This window comes from Trichosurus vulpecula, chromosome 7 (genome assembly GCF_011100635.1).
Source record: "Trichosurus vulpecula isolate mTriVul1 chromosome 7, mTriVul1.pri, whole genome shotgun sequence".
Taxonomy (NCBI): domain Eukaryota; kingdom Metazoa; phylum Chordata; class Mammalia; order Diprotodontia; family Phalangeridae; genus Trichosurus; species Trichosurus vulpecula.
In genome coordinates this window covers 14,409,086-14,428,702 of record NC_050579.1, presented here as the reverse complement: position 1 = coordinate 14,428,702, position 19,617 = coordinate 14,409,086, and the positions used below count along the sequence as shown (strand labels likewise).

Genomic DNA, 19,617 nt, shown 5'->3' with positions numbered 1-19,617 from the left:
TGGGGTGGTGGGGTAGAGGCCAGGCTGCCACAACAGAGCACTAGGAGGAAGGAAGAGCCCCTGTGGGGATAACAGCCCTAAGGTTTGCCAAATGTTCTCCATGGATTCTATCATCTCATTGCCATGGCTGCCCTGGGAGGGAAGCGCTATTTTTGTTCCTCTGTAGATGAGAAATGGGCTGAGAGGCTAGACAGTGTCCAGGCTGGCTCTCCAGCCCTAGTCTTCCTGACTCTGGGCCTCAGCTCCATTCCCTGCCCATTAGGAGAAGGAAGGGGGAAAAGGGGCAGGGGAGCCAGGCCCAGGGGATGGAGCAGAGTCCAGAAGCTGAAGAGGCGAGGGGGTTGGGGGGGCTTTGGGGAAGCATTGGAGGAGGAAGAGGAGAGGAGCCCAGGCTAACCTGTTCTCAAGGACGATCTCTGGGAGCCACAGCATGTCCGAAGGCAGGCGGAGGACACTGATGTTCCCAAATTCGGCTATATCCCATTGGAGCCGGCTGTCCGTCCAGCCCTGGAGACCCAGAGGACACAGAGAGGCCCATTCGTCCGCTCATCCCTCTTCAGCCTGAGATTGGCACCCCCAGGAAAGGCCCAGGAATTGTGGGGCGCTGAGGAAGGGGACTCACTCAGGCAAGGATTCGTTCCCTCCTCCCATCCCCGCCCAGGAGGCCCCACTTCCTCACATGCTCGATCCACACGTTGGTGGTGAGGGTCTCATCAACTTCTTTCTGAAAGGAGAGCAATAGGTTGAGATCTGGCCTCGGGTCCTGGGCCCTAGGCCTTCATTCATTTATTTATTTAGGAAGTAATTGGGGTGAAGTGACCCACCCAAGGTCACACAGCTAAGTGTCTGAGGCTGGATTTGAACTCAGGTCCTCCTGACTCCAGGGCTGTGCCACCCAGCTGCCCCAAATTAGTCCTGCGAGTAGTGATCCAGGCCCCAGGGATGTCTAGACCTGTGGGGGTGGGGAAGTGTCCAAGGGGGTTGTGATGCAAGGGGTCCCAGGTCCACACGTAGTCCTCTTTACTTTAACATTAGTTACAATGATTGAAGAGGCTGAAGTGGGGAAAAAGAGGACCTCAGAGTCAGGAAGACCTGAAGTCTCACCTCTGACACGTCCTGGCTGTGTGGCCCTGGGCAAGTCATTTGGCTTCCATTGTCCCAGGCAACCCTCTAAATTATAATTCGAGGAGCCACAATCTATACTGGTAGAGGGAGTTTCTTCCCTGGGAGAAGTGGAGTCAAACTCAAACATTAAGATCCCTGTGGGCTCAAAGGGGTTTAGAAAATCACAAATTAACATCATCTATATCTCATATTTTTATCTGTCAGGCTGGAGCCTGACTTCCCAATTACAGTTTAATGTGGCTTGGGTTGCTGGCCGAGGCCCTCTGCCCCAGACCAGTGAAATCGCAGGTCCAGGTAAACTCATGATAATAACAGACCTTTCCGCGTGACTTTAATACGTTATTTCATTTGATCCCAATAGACTCAGATTTAGCTCTAGAAGGAACCTCCCTCAGATGTGCCCACGGTCATGAAGGTGGTGAGTGGCAGTCCTGGAATTCGAATTCGGGTCTTTTGAGTCCAAATCTGGGGAATCTCTCCCCTGTACCAGGCTTTCCCTCCTTGTGATAACCCCGGGTAGGGGAGGGGAGGGAGGAGCTGTTAAGCAAACAGATCTTAGGTGACTTGCGCAGGGTCACACAGCCAGCCAGTAAGTGTTGAAGGTAGGGTCTGAAGCCAGGCCTTCCTGACTCCGGGTCCTCTGCCGGGTGTACCACATTGACTTTTATTTTTGGCACATTAGCTCAGGCACCTTTAAAATCTATTGACATAATTTATTTTCATATGACCCACAATTCCCAATATATTCCTCCCTCTCCCTTTCCCTCTTTCCCTCCCATCCTTTATAACAAGAAAGCAAAATTGACCCATGCATCAACCGAGTCTGACAGTGTATGTGCTGTTTCAGCCCCATAGGCCCCCACCCCTGCCTGAGCAAGGAAAGGAGGGAGGGGCACTTTCAGCGTCTATTTTGGGGAATGAGGCCCTTTTTTCTTAAAGAATTTCTCAGGGCCCATGATGCTTAGTCAGCTTGTAGACCTCTGCCTGGTACATCCCCTTTCTCTCTTTTTGGAGGCTGATTTTCGATCTTGCTACTTTATTAGAATTATTCATTGTTTCAGTTAATTTTAGCTGACCATGTCAAACTTAATGTGATCTAAGAAGGCCAAGCCCATCTGCCTTCTCTCTTCCCTTCTTCCCAAACTCCTGGGCTTTTTTCTTCTTTCTCCCTCTTCTCTCTCTTTTCTGAAGTCAACTCAGGTCAATAAGCGTTTATTAACCCTCACCCTCCTTCCCCTTCCATGTGCCAGGCCCTGAGTCACAAAGACAAAAATGAACCAGCCTCTGCCCTCCAGAAGCTTACACTGTACTGGGAGGAAACAGCACATGTGCACTCCAAAGAGATACAAAGCCATGAGGAGGTATGGGCAAGAGGTGCTACCGATGAGGAGAGGGAGCTTCTCCTCCTGCTCCCCGTCGCACTGGGCCCAGCTAAGCAGCTGCCTAGAGATGTCTCTGGGGGGCGAAGGGTGTCACTGTCACCCTCAAGCCCCAGGGAGCCTGGGACTCACCAGGGAGATGAGGTTGGAGAGGGTGAGGGCCAGGGAGACGTCCACCTTGTCCCCTTGGCGTTCCACGGGCCGAAGGTTCTTGTTATAACTCTTCTCTTGGAAAAGGTAATGGATGAGCCGTTCCTCCTCATTCCGGGCCCAAGCACCTGGGGGGAGAAGGGGCTGGCTGGGGAGGGGCCCATTGGTCCAGGAGGAGGCTGATTGGGAGCCTGGACAGGCGCTCCGTTTGGAAGACTCTGTCCTGCTACAGGGAGCTGAAACTGGATTAAGGGTCTGAGAAGGCCCCTAGAGGCTGGGTGCTTGAGCAGGGTGGGGAGGGGGTTACAAGGCTGGAGGAAGAGAGAAGGCTCTGGGTAGGGAGTGTGTGTGTGTGTGTGTGTGTGTGTATCCTGGGAGCGAGGTGGTGTGGGGAATGGGGCTGGGGGCTGGGAGGAAGGGCCAAAGTGAAAGTATTGGTGGAGGGTGGGCTGCTCCCCTGGATGGGGAGGTGCTGGGGGGGCGTTGAGATAGGGATCAGAGAGATGTCAAGTACTTACCGGAGATGGCCAGAGCCATGAGCAGTCCCAGCCCCAATGTCCAGCCCTCCATTCCGTCCCCTTGGTCTGCAGCCCTGGACCTGACCCCTGCTGTCCTAGACAGGGTGCTGAGTAATGGAGATAGGATCGGGGTGGGGGGGAAGAGGGGAGGAAGGGAGGGACAGGTGGTGTTGGGCTGGGGGGAGGAGGAGCAGAGGAAATGGAGGGATTATAACAGCAACCGGACACCCTGTGGGGCTCATGAGGAAGCAGGAGGACAGGGAAGGGAGAGCCCAGCAGGGGCTGTGGCTCAATCAAGAAGTTGGAATGAAGGAGGGGACTGTGGCTGAGCTGGGCAGGGGGCAAGGCCCAGAGCTGGGGAGGGGCATGGAGAGTGGCCGGGCCAGCTGGGGCCGTCAATCATCTGGAAGGGACAGCTGCCCTCCTAGGGGTGGGAGCACAAGAGGCTCCCCGTCTAGGCAGGCCAGACCCCTTCCCTGAGGGGGGCCAGTCTTGTGCCCTGTCTGAAAGCATCGCACCTAGGAAATTCACACCTAGGAAATTCACACCTAGGAAATCCACACCTAGGAAATCCACACCTAGGAAATTCACACCTAGGAAATTCACACAACTAAATCCAACATTTATTAAATGCCTACCATGCCTCAGCCATTCCCGGGAATACAGACAAAGAGAAATGACCTGTGGCCTTCGGGATCTTCACATATACAATAGTTTATTGGGAGAGCAGGAGAGGAACAACATTTATTTAAACATCTACAATTTGCTAAGAGGCCCTGGACCCTGAGTACCTTCTGTAGCTGCTTTTAAAAAGAAAATTGATATCATTTATTTTTCTATCAACCCCATTTCCCAGTGTGATCCTACTGCCTCCCAAAGACTCATCAGTTATAACAAAGAATAAAAAAGAAGGGAAAACAATTCACCAAAATTAGCCAGCGCATCTCAAAAGTCTGATGTTGTATGCAGCATTCTGTACCCATAGGCACCCATTCACCCCCAGCTCTTCAGAAGAGAAGTTCCTTCTATTTCCAGCAAATCCTATCCCCCAAAACTTGATGGCTCTTTACTTGTTGGCCCAATTCCAGGGGGGAGGGGGGTATTTATTATGAAAATGCTAGTTCTCAGATGATATACAATTATCCCTTCCACATCACAGGGGTTAGGGCACCCCCATGATCTGGAAAATCTGCATAAAAATTTTTGGCCCTCCCTTCATACCAGAGAAGTCGTCTGAATTATGTATTAAAAGATAAAATTTGTTGATGTTATCCAATATTATATACATATTTCATACATTTTTGAGTTTCTAAACTTTTTCTATGTTGTCTGCTGGGCTTCACATGTTTTCTATGGCTTTCACAAAACACCCTCCAAATTTTCATTTAAATTCTTATGGAAACTGCAATGGGGAAAGTCAGGATGTGGAGGGATTAACTGTCCATGCCTCTGTCTCCCCCCACCATAAACCAAATCCATAACTACATTATCCTGACCCCGGCCCCTCCCCACTGCTAGCTAAGGGCCTCCTTGGGGCCAGTCACAGGGCACCCCCACCATCAAACTTCATCTGGAGGCTGGGAAGATGGGGGGGCCTCCTCTGGGCCCCTGAATCCCTGGCCCCTCCTTAGGGGTCTTCAACTCCAAGAGACTTCTCTCTGCTTGTCCTCTTCACCCTGCTATCTCCTCTGCAATAGGCCAAGCCCCTATGGGAATCTGGCCCAAGTCCTTCCCGACTATGTTGGGGGCCCAGCTCTGAAGGTCCTCAAAGCCTGGGCCAAAAGGCCAGGGAGGCTATGAGTGAGGGTAGCAGGCTCCAATCCGATCATGGTGACAAAGACCACCATCCGGCCCCCTACGACTGCCCTGACTTGGGCCTGAAAGAGTCCCTTCTGAGTCCTGGAGCCCAGGTCAGCCAGGATCTGTTCAGGAAAAAAGGGCAGGTCAGAAAGATAGAGGTGTGTCTCCTCTCCCAGAATCCTCCTCCCTTTCCCTCTTTTACCCTCTTCTTCTGGGAGGGGTTCCCAGGATTAGTCCAGGGGGTCTTCAGCAGGATGACTAGAGCCTGTTCTGTGTGTGTGTGTGTGTGTGTGTGTGTGTGTGTGTGTGTGTGTAAGCCTGGCTTATACTGGGAAGGAAAGATCCTCTTTTCCCCTTGACTTCCCCCGAGGCCTCCCTGCTTCTGGCCTGTCCTGAGCCAAGTCAGGTTGTGTGGGGCAAGGAGAAGACGAGCCTGGGGCCTGAGGGGCTCTGTCCCTACCTCCTGAAAGTCCATTGCCAGCTGGTCATGGGGCACTTGCAGGATCCAGGCATGAGCTCTTCGAAGGTCAGCCAATTTTTGACCCAGAGCATCCAGCCCAGGGCAGCCTGGAGGGAGTGGAGAACACTGCTAAGAGGCCCCGGACCCTGAATACCTTCTGTAGCTGTTTACAAAAGACTTTAGAACCACCAGGTCCGCTGGTTCTCATGACCTCCAGTGTCCACACATGCCAAGCATTTAGAGCTGAAAGGGACTTTAGAGGTGATTTAGATCAATCCTCTCATTTTACAGATGGGGAAACTGAGGCCCAGAGAGGCTGCAGGTCAAAGCATCATAGGCTCAGAAATCTAGAACTGGGAACTCAGAGGCCATGAAGTCCAACCCTCTCATTTTACAGAGAAAGAGCTGAGGCTCCCTGCTTCCCCCACCCCCACCTCCATTCAGCTGCTCGCTCTATATCCTGTCCTGCTTTCACTTCTAATAATAACTTACATTTGTTTTTCAAAGTTTACAGAGTGTTTTCCTTCCTACAGCTTTCTGAGCCAGATGGTGCCCATTTCACAGTTAAGGAAACTGAGGCCCAGAGAGATTAAGAAGGTGCCTCTCCAGGGTCATCCCATTAATGAGCATCAGAGGTGGGATTCAAACCCAAAGCTCTTCCTGCCTTCATGCCTCTTTCCCCTCTCTTCTCTTGCCTCCCTCTGGGCTTCCTGCTGGATAGGGACCAATGGGAGACAGCCTTGGTGCAATGTTGGATTTGAGGGGGTCGGGAGGAGGGCCTGACCCATTACCTTTCACTTCTGCCTCCTGCTCCTGCCTCCCCTGGGGTAAGGGGGCATCTCCTCGGGGAGCTGAGGAGAAAGAAAACAGTGAGGACTTTGTTCAAAAGTGGGGATGAGGACACTGAGAGGGAGAGACAGAGAGATAGAGAAGGTAGCAGCTCACAGGAAGAGGGGAGGTGAGGGAAAGCATCCTTAGTCATACCTAGAGATTTTGGCATCTGGGGCAAGCACCACGAACCATGCCCAGAGCAAGAGGCAGGGAAGTTATTCTGAAGAGGGAATAGAGTGCTCATCACCCCCCTATCAGGGAGACGCCGTCTCTAGGCTGCTGCTAAGGAAGCTGCCCAAAGGGGAAAAGATGCAGGGAGATGGGGAAGCAGTCCATGCCATCACAGTGAAAGACAGAAAGCATTGCCAGGGCCCTGAGGTAAAGCCCCTGTGTCCTTGCCTTAGGTAAGGCTCTGGTCATAGGAGTGGTGGAGGGGTTGGGGGGCGGTTAACACACGGGGAGTCAAGCAAAACTGAGGGTCTCTAAGAATGATGAGGTCCCAGGAGAAAGGGCAAAAGAGGCACTGAAGCTTGCCAGCTACCAGAGAGGATCGAGGTACCTGTGCCCTGGCCCCGCCACGGAGCTCTGGGAGGAAGCCAGGAATGTTCCAGAAGCCCTAGGCCAAGCTGAGGCAGACCCAAGTGGCGGGAGAAGAAGTCCTGGGCATCTCTGAGTAGGCTCAGCAGGGTCTGGACCAGAGAGCGCAGCTCTGGGGGAGGGGCACAGAATGGAGCAGGGGGCAGGTTGGGAGGAGGGATTCCAAGGTCCCCCCTCCCTGCCAGTTCCCCAGCCCCCCTCAATCGGCCCTGCAGCCAAGTCTCCCGAGCAGCAAAGAGAAGCTGACCACATCTGCTCCTGCGCAGCTGACATTTCTTCTGGGACAGGAGGATGCAGGCACTGGATTCCTGAGGTGCAGGGCAGGAGCGCTCATAGAAGGCACAGAGATATGCAAATTCCGCAGAAGGGTCCTCCTGGGTGTCCAGAGCCAAAAACTCCCGGCAGCTGGGCTCCCGGCTGGAAGGAGGGGCTGCAGAGACAGAACTAGGTTGGCTGCCAGTTCTTTCTCTGAACCAACCTCTCACGCTATTGAATCAATCCATCAGGGGCTCAACCAGCTTTCAGTAAGCGCCTACTTTGTCCTAGGCCCTCGGAAGGGAGACAAAAGCGGGATAGTCCTTGCCCTCAAGAAGAAAAAACATGCATGTAAATAAATCCAAAGAGACCTGGGATGAAATCGTGCCTCAGACATTTCCTAGCTATGTGACTCTGGACAAGTCACAGTAACCTCTCTGTGGTCTGTTTCCTCACATGTGAAAGATGGACTTAAGGTCCTTTCTAATGTCCTTTCTGCTCTCTATTCATGATGCTACAAGAGAGGAAGGGAGTCGGTCTAGAAGAAATGGAGACAGAAGAGATGGAGATTTGCCCAGGAGGGGTGGAGTGGGACCAGTGCCTGAGTCTGAATTTCCAACCTAGAACCAGGGTCATTTTGTCTGTGGATCCCCAGTACCTAGCACAGAGCCTGGCACATAGTAGGTGTTTAATACCTGCTTGTTGAATGGACCGATAGAATGTAAACTCTTTGAGGGCAGAAATTATTACAATTTGTCTTTGTATCCCCAGTTCCTAACACAGAGCCTGGCACAGAGTAGGTGCTTAATATCTGCTTGTTGAAAGGACCGATAGAAGGTAAGTTAATGGTTTCATTTTTGTCTCTGCATTCCCAGCACCAGCATAATACCTTAGCACATAGTAGGTGTTTAATAAATGGTTGCTGAATTTGAGGTTGTTTTTTTTTCTCTGTGCCCTAATTTCTGGTAGCATGAAAAGTGAAAGGTGGAGGAAAAAACTCAACCCAAAGCAAACCAAAGTAAAGGCTGATGAGGAGGTAGGGGAGAGGATGCTTACCACTCCTCTGCTGGTGGATCCAGTCCCCAAAAGCTGCCACGCGGGTGTACACCCCAGGTTTGCCTGGCTCTCCACAGCCATCCCCCCAGGAGGTGATACCATAGAGGACCTCCCTCAGGGGGGGCCCAGGCACTGAACATGTCAGAGGCCCCCCTGAGTCACCCTGCAGACACATGGAAATAAGGAGAAGGAGCTGGTGGCCCCTGGGCTACCCTCCTGCACTCCAGCCAGGGAGCTATTCTATACAGTTGAAAACAGACAGTTATGGAGAGTGGGGTGGGTTCAGGAGATCTGGGGGGGGGTTCTAGTTTCAGCCCTGTACTAACTGTACAAGCTAAGGCAAATAGCTCCCCCCCCTCTGGGCCACCCTATAAAATAAAGGGCCAGGCAGATGGCCTCCAAGCTCTTCCATGTTTGGTGACTCACAAGGGGAGAGGGTGGAAGGGCTGCTGAGACTTAATTACATCCCTGCTTTGCCCCCTGCTGATGTTCATAGGGCCATAAAATCTTGGCGTTTAATGCTGAAAGGAACCTCGGAAGCTACCTGGTCCAACCTCCTCAGTTTATGGAAAAGGGCATCGAGGCCTAAGGTGGGTAAGAGACTGGCCCAAGGTCATTCAGGTAGTATCCGAGGTGGAATCTGAACCCAAGGCTTCCCATTCCCAATCCAGTGCTCTTTCCATTCTAGGAAGCTGTCCCCACAAAGGCCATGTTGTTCACATTCTTGATGGGGTGCTATCTCCAACAGGCTCCCTCCCTCCTACCTGACAGGAGTCCACTCCTCCAGACGGATAGCCAGCACAGAGCATGGTGCTGGGGTGAAGCGCTGTCCCCAGAGCTGTCCGGCAAGTGTCCAAGCTGAGCAAGGGCACCCTGGCCTCCATCACGCTCTTAGCCGCAGGCCCATCTGGGAGGGAGTGACAAGACACCATTGGGCATGGAGCTCTTGGGACACCCATCCCCTCTGACCCCTTCCTCTATGCCCCCATGCACTGACCTACTCCCGTCTCCCTTCCCACTGGGGGCTCTGTGTGTGTGAGAGCTAGACAGCCACCTAAAACCCCATTGGCTCAGAGTCCCCCATCCATCACACCTTCGTAGACAGCTCCCCAGCCAGCAATGGAACAGATGGTGCCCGCTGGAGGCTCTCTGGGCTCCTCAGGCAGACAAATAGGCCGTGCCCACTTGAATGGCAGCACCGGTGCCCATAGCTCCACCAAAGCCAAGTCATTTTGAAAGGTCTGGGGGTCAAACTTTAGGAAGAAGAAAGGGGTATGTCAGTAGAGGAGGGACTGAGAAATGGGAAGTCAGAGCTCTGGGGAGCCCAGGGGCCAGGAGCAGTTTGGAGAGAAGGATAAGGCAAGGCTCTGGAGTCTTACCTTGGGGTGCGGCAGAATGCGGTTAACAGGGATCCCCTCCTCCTGCCTCTCCCCAGGGGCACTGTTCAGGGTCACTGTCCACAGGAGCTCATTCTGAAGGCTGTTAAGGGACACAGGATGTGTGGTCACCAGGGAGGGGGAGGGAAGAAGCTACTGACTCTCCTGGGCCTTTCCCAGGTCTCAGGAAGGGATTCACACACAGGCTTCTGGATCTAGAGTTGAGAGAGACCTCAGAGCATATCCCGTCCAATGTCCATTTTACAGATGGGAGCACTGAGGCCGAGTAAAGCCACAGAGGAACTGACGGTGACGAGGCTTGGACTCAGGTCCTCACTCTAAATCAAGGAGGAGGAGGAGGAGGGGAGAAGGAATGGTAAGGAAACGTCAAGGTCTGAGGCCCTGGAGGGTTTGTGCATTACTTCTTTCCCTTTCTTTTTCACTTTCTCTCTCTCTCTTCCTTCCTTCCTTCCTTCCTTTCTCTTTCTTTTTTCTTTCTTTCTTTCTTTCTTCTTTCTTTCTTTCTTTCTTTCTTTCTTTCTTTCTTTCTTTCTTTTCTATTCTTCTTTCTTTCTTTCTTCTTTCTTCTTTCTTTCTTTCTTTCTTTCTTTCTTCTTTCTTTCTTTCTTTCTTTCTCTTTCTTCTTCTTCTTTCTTTCTTTCTTTCTTCTTTTTTCTTTCTTTCTTTCTTTCTTCTTTCTTTCTTTCTTTCTTCTTTCTTTCTTTCTTTCTTCTTTCTTTCTTTCTTCCTTCCTTCCTTCCTTCCTTCCTTCCTTCCTTCGTTCATCTACCATCTGTTTCTTTATTGTTTGTTTTTGGTGGGGACCTATGACTTTATTGGTGCAGGAAACTCCCATGGAGCAGGGGAGCAACTCTTAATCAATGTATAGTCGTGGAGAGTTAGGGAATTGACAGGCTCATCTAGCCTCACACAACCAGTATGTGTCAGAAGAGGGACTTGAACATCTCTCTGAGTTCCGGGTGGGCTCTCCGTGGCACTTAACATATATTATCTGAGCTGACCCTCCACCTGGGACTTTAGCCCTCGTTAGCCCCAGTTTACAGCCAAAGAAATGCCTCAGAAAAACATGACTTGCCAAGGTCACAAAGCTGCAGAGGTGGGCGCTGAAACAAGGTCCCTCCTGACTCCCTTCTATCCGCTATCCCCTCAGCCTCTCTGGGGCCGGTCTCCCTCTAAATCTTCATACTACGAATCCATAAGTCATACCCAGGGCTTTGACCCACCTCCCCTGCCCTCTTCCCCCTCCCCTTGGCTTTTGGATAGCCTTAGGGGTGCTTCTTTCATCCACCAGGGGGCAGCAGAGACCACTGTCTGGTTGAGGCTGCAGCCACAGTCCTATTGAGGTGGGGGTTATAGGCCAGTTGGGTTTGGAAGTCTGTTTCTACTCCCCCCCCCCCACCTCCCACTCCCTTCCAGGGACACACCTTGCAAAACAGTGAGCAGCAGTGAGGACCCAGGCATCCCCGACAAGGACACCTCCACACATGGGCTGCCCATTCATTCTCAGCGACACCAGCCACGGCCAGGAGCCCGGGGATGCCTCCTTGCCCCCCACTATTCTGCCCCGGGCCCATGTCCCATTGGCAGTTCCACGGCTCTGAAGGCCACAAGTCACTGTCAGGAGAGGAAGGGCAGTCAGGATGAGGTTCCAACCTCGTGGGCACTGCCTGGGCATCCCATATCCCCGGTATCTGGCTATCCTTCCCCCCAACTTTCTGCCCATCCCTGTGGTCCTTACCCAGCTTCTGTTGTCCAGGAACGTTGTGGACATGAGGCTGCTGGCTCTGAAGCCCTAGGGATGCGGGGGTCAAGGGACAGGACCACAATACTCACCTCTGACCAGCACACATCCCCATCCCAGGATCCCAGAATCTCAGAGCTAGAAAGGGTCTCCAAGGCTACCTGGTCCAACCCACCCCGATGAATGGTAGTCCACTCCCCCAAAGGGACTCTGACCTTGTCCTTGGGCCAACTGAAGGGAGCCGGGGGAAGGAAGTGTTAGACACAGGATCCCAAGAGCCTAAGGGAAGGGTCCAGTGAGGCTGGAGTGTGTGTGGGGGGGGACAAGGTGGTAAAGGGTTAGTAAAGGGCTAGACTGGAACAGGAAGACAGGAGGGAACAGAAGGGGGAAGGAGAGGGAAAAACAGGGCTGAGAGGGGACCGTGGTGCCCAGGGGGAGGAACATTGAGGACCCCAGCCCCAGGAGAAGGGATGACCTGGGTCGAGGGCCCAGGATAGCGTCAGCGAGGGTTCCTGCCCCACCACCTAGGTGCTCACCAGGACAAGGCGAGGTGTGGTTAACACAAGCCTGGCACACCAGAAGCCTGCGTCTGTATTCCAATGTCGCTCTTTCTATAGCCAGGGAGGCTTTTCTCTGGACAGCCTTCAGCAGGAGAGTCCCCTGTTCAGACAGAGCTGTGGAAGCAGAAAGCACCAGGCTGGTGGTCAGATCAGGAGATCTGTGCCTGGGGTGGGGGGGGGGGGAGCGGGGATTAGCAAATAGCCAGGCCCAATCCTTATAGCTACAGAAACTCAGTCAAAGAGGGGGCCAGTCACCTTCCCAAGGTCACGAAGGTAACTAATGTCAGACCTGGGATTTGAAGAAGAAACTCCAGGGGCCTGATGTCAGGGTGTAGAACTCAACAACCGACCGCTGAGTTGCTGGCTAACTGGAAATGATCGGTAACTAACACAGGGCGATGAGAGCTTTGCCCAAAGCTTGGAGGGTGAAGACAGCGTAAAGAGTCTTTCAAGCATCGTAGAAACTATGGAGCTTAGCACCCAACTAACAAGAATAACTTATTAAAATAGGAAACAGCGTCTGGGTGGGGTTCCCCCATTCTATGCCCTGGTTTGCCCACTCATCAGCACACATTATCTCCTGACGTCTCACTTATCACCGTGACTTACTCTGTCTCAAAAGGTGGATTTGAGGTGAATATCATCCCATTTGCCCTGGTACCAAAGTGGCTAGTTATGGTCCCACCATTCCTCATTGTCTTGGGTCTCTTCTACCCAAGAAAAGCTAAAGCCAAGCTTAAGGCCTCAGAGCTCCCCCAAATAAGAATGGAGCAGACATATGAGAGGGGGCTGGGCCATGGGATGCCCCCTTCCACCTTCCTCCTCAACCTCAATTCCTTGATTACCTCTCTCCTGACTGACCTCCAACCTTTCCCCCAAACCTCAAAATTCCTGTCCTAATCTCCAATTTAGGCAGCTCAGTGGATAGAGTGCCAGGCCTGGAATTGGAAGGACCTGAGTTCAAATTTGGCCTCAGATACTTCCTAGTTGTGTGACCCTGGGCAAGTCACTTAACCCTGTTGGCCTCAGTTTCCTCATCTGTAAAATGAGTTGGAGAAGGAAACGGCGAACCACTCCAGTATCTCTGAGGAGAAAACACCAAATGGGGTCACAAAGAGTCAGATGTGACTAATTCTAACTCCTCCTCAGCCCCTAAAGTCTCCCCCTAACCCTTACACTCATCCCTAATTCTCATTGGGCTTTCTAAACCTTAATCGCCTCTCTATTTTTACTCGTCCCTACCCCAGGGTCCTTCCTAATTAGGATCCTTCCTAATCCCCGCCCCCCCACTCCTCCCTAAACTCCACACTTCTACCTACTTACCGCCCCCCCCCCCCACACACACACTCCTTATCCCTCTCCTAACTCCCCTCCCTCTCATGCTCAGGATGGCCAGGGAATAAACTCACCTTGAAGTGTAGTCCTGGCCAGACGCTCTTGCCTGGGGGCTGAAGTCCCCACACCCCCAATGCCCCAGGGGGACAGGATGCCCAGAAGCCCCAGCACCACTGGCAGCATTGTACCCTGAGGGCTTGGAGGGAACTAGACTGAGCAGCCCCCCAGGCTCCCTTCCCTGGGCTCCCAGTTCTTTCTTCTCCCTTTGTTTTGGTGACCCTTAGTCCTTCAGTTCCTGGTGCCTTCGGCCTCAGACCTCTAGCCACTCTGTCTGCCTGTTCTCCCTGGCCAGGCTCTCCCACCATGCCCTGACTTAGCAGGGACAGGACAGAGGAGGTGAGCTAGAAGGGGTGGGGAGGGGGATGGGTGGACAAGGGGCTGTTGGACAAACCCTCCGCTGGCCAGCTCTGGTCCAACTTGGGGTCATGAATGGGGCCTTCGAAGATGCAGCCGGAGGGAAGGGAGTGGGCAGGGATGGGCCTCTCCCTTTCCCTGGGTCCCTTCTCCCCACCAGTCTCAGCCTTTGAAGTCCTGTCCTCAGGGCTCTTTGTGAAAAGGCCCCTTGTTTCCTCAAGCCCATCAAAGGGGGCATCAAAGGGGGAAAAGCTGGGCTAACGGTTGGGCTGGTGGCCCTGGAAGTGAGTGGGAGGGAGAGGCCAGACTGCTAGGACAGCACAGCTTTCCATCCCAGAGCAGCCCATAGAGGCCAGTTGGAGGGGGGGTGTGGGGGGAGGAGACCCAGGCCCTGGGGTGGGAGGGGGAGCATCTCCAGGCCCTCCCCGAGTGTCTACTGCTCATGGGCTGACGTCAAGGAGATTTGTGCTGTGGCCCAGTCTGTCCTAGGGAGTCCTAGGTGGCCTCTCCATGCCCAGTCTGCGTGCCTAAAGCCAGTTCTGGAATTTGGCCTCAGAAGCCTTGGGTTCAAATTCTGACTCAGTTGTGTGACTTTGGACAAGGCCCTTCCGCTCACTGGGCTTCAGCTTTCTCTGATGTCCAATGGGGAGATTTGATTTTGATGATTTTTGAGGTCCCTTTGAGCACTGGATCCCCGGATTCTGGGTCCCCTGCCTGGGCCCCAGGAGCTCCCAGGCCTAATTGCTTTGGGGCCCCTTCCCAGACAATTGTTACCACTTCAAAAGGGCAAGATCAAAGAGTTGTAATTAGCGCAGTAATTACTGGAGGGGAAGGGAGGCCAGAGGAGGGTGCTGGCAGCAGGTCCCGGGGACTGGAGGGGGAGAGGAGGGGATGAAAGGCTCTAGGGAGGACCTGAGCTGGCAGAGGGGCTGCCACACTCCCAGATGGTGCTTCCTGTCCTCTCTCCCTACCCAAATGGAGCTCCTTTACTGGGAGGTCTGGTTGCAGCTGTGTGCCCTTTCTCCCAGGGAACACCCGGGACAGCTCAGCCCCACTGGAAGGCCTCCAAGACCAGTGGATGATGCCTTTGGGTTGGGTAAGAGAAACAAGCCCAAAAGCTGCTGCGGTAACTAGGTGATGGGGCCTGGGACTTGGGGGGCTCCCTTACTCACGGGGCTTTGGAAAGACCAGAATAGAAAGGCTGAGATATGGGCACTAGCAAGTGGGTGCTGGAGTAAGGAGGACCGAGTTCTGGATTTACCTTGGACATATACTGGCCATATGGTTGTGGGTTGGACTCCCCAGGGCTCCCAGCCGAGTGTCCAAGGCTATAAATGACCGAGCTCCAAGTATTGCTAAAATCACAGATCTTGTCTCCCCCTGATAGTAGCTGACATTTGCATGAATCAGGCCTTGAAGTTTGCAAAGCCCCTTTATTTACATTTGTAATTCAAGGACTGGCCAAAGAGATCCAGTCCTTGAAGGACCTTTGGCTATTCTCTGCCTGATGCCAGTCCATGTGGAACTTAGGGGAGCTATTTTGGCCAAGATGAAAGTCTTCTAAACGACTGGGGAGCTGGAAAGATCGAAGACTCCACAGCAACTGAGCAGGAATTGGGTGACGTAGAAGAGGTGCTCCCACCAATCCGTCCACCTCTTCCCTGGCAGCTTTTGGGTGAGGAGGACGATTCTGGGTTGCCAGGTGGGGGATCATTCCTCTACCTGGCCACCATGTGTCTGGGAGCCTGTGGTCCCTCTGCTTCCTTTATGGTTGTTCTTTCCTGATTTCAGGTGAATACACATCCCCAGGTAAGAGTATCCAGGCAACTTTGTGAGTTCCAGAGCTGTAGAGGTCCCACCCAGGGAGTCAAATGGATAGTAGAGTGTGTCTGAGCTGGTCAACACAGGATGCACAGGCAGTGACCAGAGAGTACCAGCATCAGATGAAGTGGCCTGGCCCAGAAATGGATTGACCCATCCATGCCCAAAGCCAAGGCTTGCTGCAAACTTCCTGAGGTCTCCTTCAAGAGAGAAGAGGAGGTCCAGGGTCAGGACATGAGAAGCACCAAGTTGCCCTCATTAACTTTGTATTTTCAATTTTAACTGGCTCTCACCTTATTTATGTTGGAGGAAGGTGTGCTTTCTGGGTCGTGGAGAATTTATTCTAGCTATACCTTCTCAGTAAATCACTTTTCTAAAAGCTAATTTATTTCAGCTGGCTCATTGATAATGCAGAACACAACGATGGAGCTGGTGATCAGTGGCACTAGAAACCCAAGTCCCAAGCCCTGAGGAAAGTAGTCAGCTGCCCTTTGGGAAGAGGGAGTGAGCCCCAGAAGAAGTGTAATGAAATATAAAATATGTACAAAGATATTCTTACAGAGAGGACGCTAGCAACTAGGAATGGGTGAATGAATAACACATTCCTTAGCGTGTGCTAAGCACTGGGGGCTGAACTCGCAGAGCATCCCGACTAGTGGTCATCCCTCCTCGCGGAGTCTTTCTCGAGCCTGTCTTTGCCTCTAGAAGGCTCTGGGGACTGGTTTGAATCTCTCCCCACTGAGCTTGGTGGGCTCTCCCCTGAGGGCAGCACTCCCAGCACAGCCTAATTTTAGACGCTAAACAGGATTGGACATGTTTCCAGCCCACAGGAAGCACCAGGAGCTTCAGCTGGTCTCAGGCTCCGGAGCCCACATCTTCAGGATGATGGTCAAGACAAGGAAAGGGGAGGCAGAGTGAGCAGAGCTGCTAGGATAGGATGCTGAGATTACACCACTAGATGGCGCAATAGAGCAGGTAATGCCTCGTTGAGGGCTACACACCGCCCCCTTTCTACGGTACAGCCCTACTGTGAGCAGGCTGTGGAAATACCGCCTTACAAATGGGGAGACAGAGGAAAGGGTCCAAAAGTCTAGCTGTACAGTCACAGAATCACAAGATGGAGAGACGGGTGTCCAGCCTCCTTGCCTCCCAAGGGGGATCAGATTTCATCTTCAGTTTATTTCAGAATTCTTTTCTCATCTGCATTAGTTCAGTGTTTCTGGGGCCGGGTGGTGGGGAGGTCAGAGGTCCCCAAGGGTGCCAGGTGGGAGCAGGCTCTGTAGGGTGGGAGAGTCGGGAGCCAGGCTCACTGGTCGTTTTTCAGTCATGACCCCGTTGGAGTTCTCTGGACAAAGGTACTGGAGCGGCTTGCCATTTCCCTCTTCGGCTTATTTTACAGATTAGGAAACGGAGGCAAACAAGGGTAAATGACTTGCCCAAGGTCACACAGCTAGCATGGCTTTGAACTCAGGAAGACGAGTCTTTCTGACTCCAGGCTCAGTGCTCTATCTACGGAGCTGCCTCGCTGCATTCTTAAGACGTGACTAACAGAATGTTGGACTTGGAAAGGATTTTAGTGGTCATTTGACCGTGGGATTCAGGCTCAGAGTCTTAGCTGATCCTGGCTCTGGATCTGGTTCCAGTGTATGGGTAGCTTTCCAACCCAGCCCACTTAGGCCAGCCACCTTCATCAGATGAGAATACATTTTGGTTGACTCAGTTATTCAAAGGTATGAACGAGGTGTCCCTAAGGCCTGGGCATCTCCTTAGGTGCAACAGAAAGTCTTAAGAATTGGCTGAGGGACTTGGCCATCCTCTGTGGGGCTCACATAAAGTTAGGAGTTTGGAATTGAAGATTGGAGCGTCTTGAACTCCAGAATTGATTGGGTGGGGGACGGGGGAAGAGAGCACTTCAGCCTTGGTGTCCTTTGTCCCCACCCTCATTGAATGCCAAAAGACCAGAGGATTTGGATTTTTTCATCAGTGTCCTGGCAGGGATCCTGGGACAGCCACAGTTCTGACTTCAAATCAGATGTCTATATGGGGAGTCAAAGACAGACTGGATGTGAAATAGAGATTCAAGATTCTATAAGAAGGTCAGAGGAAAAAATCTACACCATAATCGATAGAAACTTCTTGAGGATTCCAGCAAAAGGACTTCTAGGAACTATGAATTACCTTCTCCACAAGTACTCTAGGCTAGCTTTTCCAGGATTTGATGTATTTGTAGGAGAGCATGGACCCTGTGAGATGCTCAGGCAGATATGTCTGGAGGGAAAGCGGAGTATTTGTTCTACAATCCTTCAGAGGTCCTTTAACTTTCAGGAAAGTATAATAAGTGTGATGGGTTGTGTTTTGTGTTAATGCATCTTCTGAGACTCTGGTGCTTTGGGTATTTCTTTTGCAGTAGAAGAAATTGTGGTTGTGGTTTGTCCTTCATTCTGGAAGAGGACCATGACATCAGGGAAATGATGACATGACTTGCAGCTGACTTTGATTTGAGTGAGGGAGGGCTGTGCAAAGTCACCAGCCTCACTTTCTCCTTCAGAGTCAGCTGGGTCCAGTGGCCAGATATGTATCAGGACAACTGGAGATGGCCCAGGAAGCAGTGGGAGACCTTGGCCTTTTTAACACAATTCACTCTGGCTTTCATGGATTGGACAACAATAAATCCCTGCTCAGGCACCACTTAATAGTTATTTTTTGGGCCCTCCTGGCTCAGAGTGAATGTAAATAGTAACTGTTTCTCTTTTGGCCAGTAACCCTGAAGGTCTTCCCCCCCAGTTTGATTTTTCTTTTTTTATTAAAGGGTCCATCCCTTGACTCACTGCTTAAAGAGGCCTATTCATTGAATGGGCATTGCCTCACTCAAAGTTAGAAGAAATAAATAGCTGTCCTATACCTGATATATACTTTGTACCCTGAGTATCTTTTCTAGAAAGTACCCTCTTAATCCCTTTAGGGGGAGGCCCTAGACCTAGGACACACCTAAGCTTCATTTAAGAGATTTTTCTCTGGAACTCTGGGGTAGGGGCATAATGAGCCTAGAGAGGGATAGGCTCTCTTTGAGGACACACTCTCTCAGGACTGCACTCAGTCCACGTGAGTCCAGTTAGAGTGAGAGGGGGCATCTTCTAGGCCACTGGCAACATCTGTCCAACCTAAAAATGAAGGTCTATGTCGATTTTTCAAAACCACATCATCCCCGACACCCAAAAGAATGTACATTTCAAAAGCACAAGAGAAGAAGCTGTTGATTTACTTCTTTGACCTCAGTACTATTATTTGTGCAGAATTAATTTTCTCAAAGTTAGTCAACCAAGATTGTTACACTGGAATTCAGAAGCAAAGGAGAGACTCTGTGGAATATTTTTCTCCATGGTGATGGTGCAGCAGCAGCCCCCTGTTATGTTTTCCATGAAAAGTTCAGACCCAGATTCATTGAGTCCAATTCAATCAGCAACCTCCTTATTCTCAAGACTTGCATCTGAGTTACTTTTGGTCACTTCCAAAAATCAAATCTACTCTTTGGACAGGTTCCCGGGCTCTGAGATACTTACTGGCTATCTGTACACTATGCTCTAGAGCCATTTTTCTCATCTCCTGACCACCACAACCTTGTTTCTCCAGCTCTGAGAGGTGCATTTTTGGCTTGTTTTTTCCAGGGCCCAGGTGTCCACCAAACTTCTCTGCTGGCTGTCTCTTCACTGCTAATAGGAATCCTCCTCCACACTTTCCAGTACCCCTTCAAGCGTTGTCTGCCTCTACAAGACCTCAGATTATATTATAATGCTGAAATCATCAGACCTGCTTGATACTAGTTTTTTTTTTTAAATTTCCATATTACTCATCTTATGAAAGAAGATACAGACCAAGAAAGGAAAAAAAAAAACACAAAAAAATAAAGTGAAAAAAAATGTTGCTTCGATCTGCATTCAGACTTCACCAGTTCTTTCTCTGGAGGTGGATAACATTTTTCATCATGAGTCTTTTGGGATTGATACTAGCTTAAAAAAATTAAAAGGTCAATAGTACAAATTAGAAAAGGAAGAATCAGAAATAATTGAATGCAACAAACCAATGTTCGATAAACTTTCAAGCATAAATTACCAAATTACCTAGGAAAGACCTCTCTATGTGATTAAAAAAATAAATATCAAAACCAGAAAGCAGTCTGG

The 19,617-nt window shown here is 51.4% G+C and overlaps 1 protein-coding gene across 1 annotated transcript; it reads right to left on the bottom strand.

Moving 5' to 3' along the window:
- Window positions 1–4,908: 4,908 nt before the first annotated feature.
- Window positions 4,909–13,387, bottom strand: PRSS56 (serine protease 56). The gene is made up of 13 exons (XM_036768115.1): window positions 13,279–13,387; window positions 11,846–11,983; window positions 11,307–11,360; window positions 10,993–11,182; window positions 9,551–9,650; window positions 9,265–9,424; window positions 8,936–9,078; window positions 8,172–8,334; window positions 7,108–7,290; window positions 6,823–6,972; window positions 6,224–6,283; window positions 5,433–5,539; window positions 4,909–5,094 (listed from the first exon to the last, which is right to left on the bottom strand). The coding sequence occupies exons 1-13, from the start codon at window positions 13,385–13,387 to the stop codon at window positions 4,909–4,911; spliced, it is 1,743 nt and encodes a 580-aa protein (XP_036624010.1).
- Window positions 13,388–19,617: the final 6,230 nt, after the last annotated feature.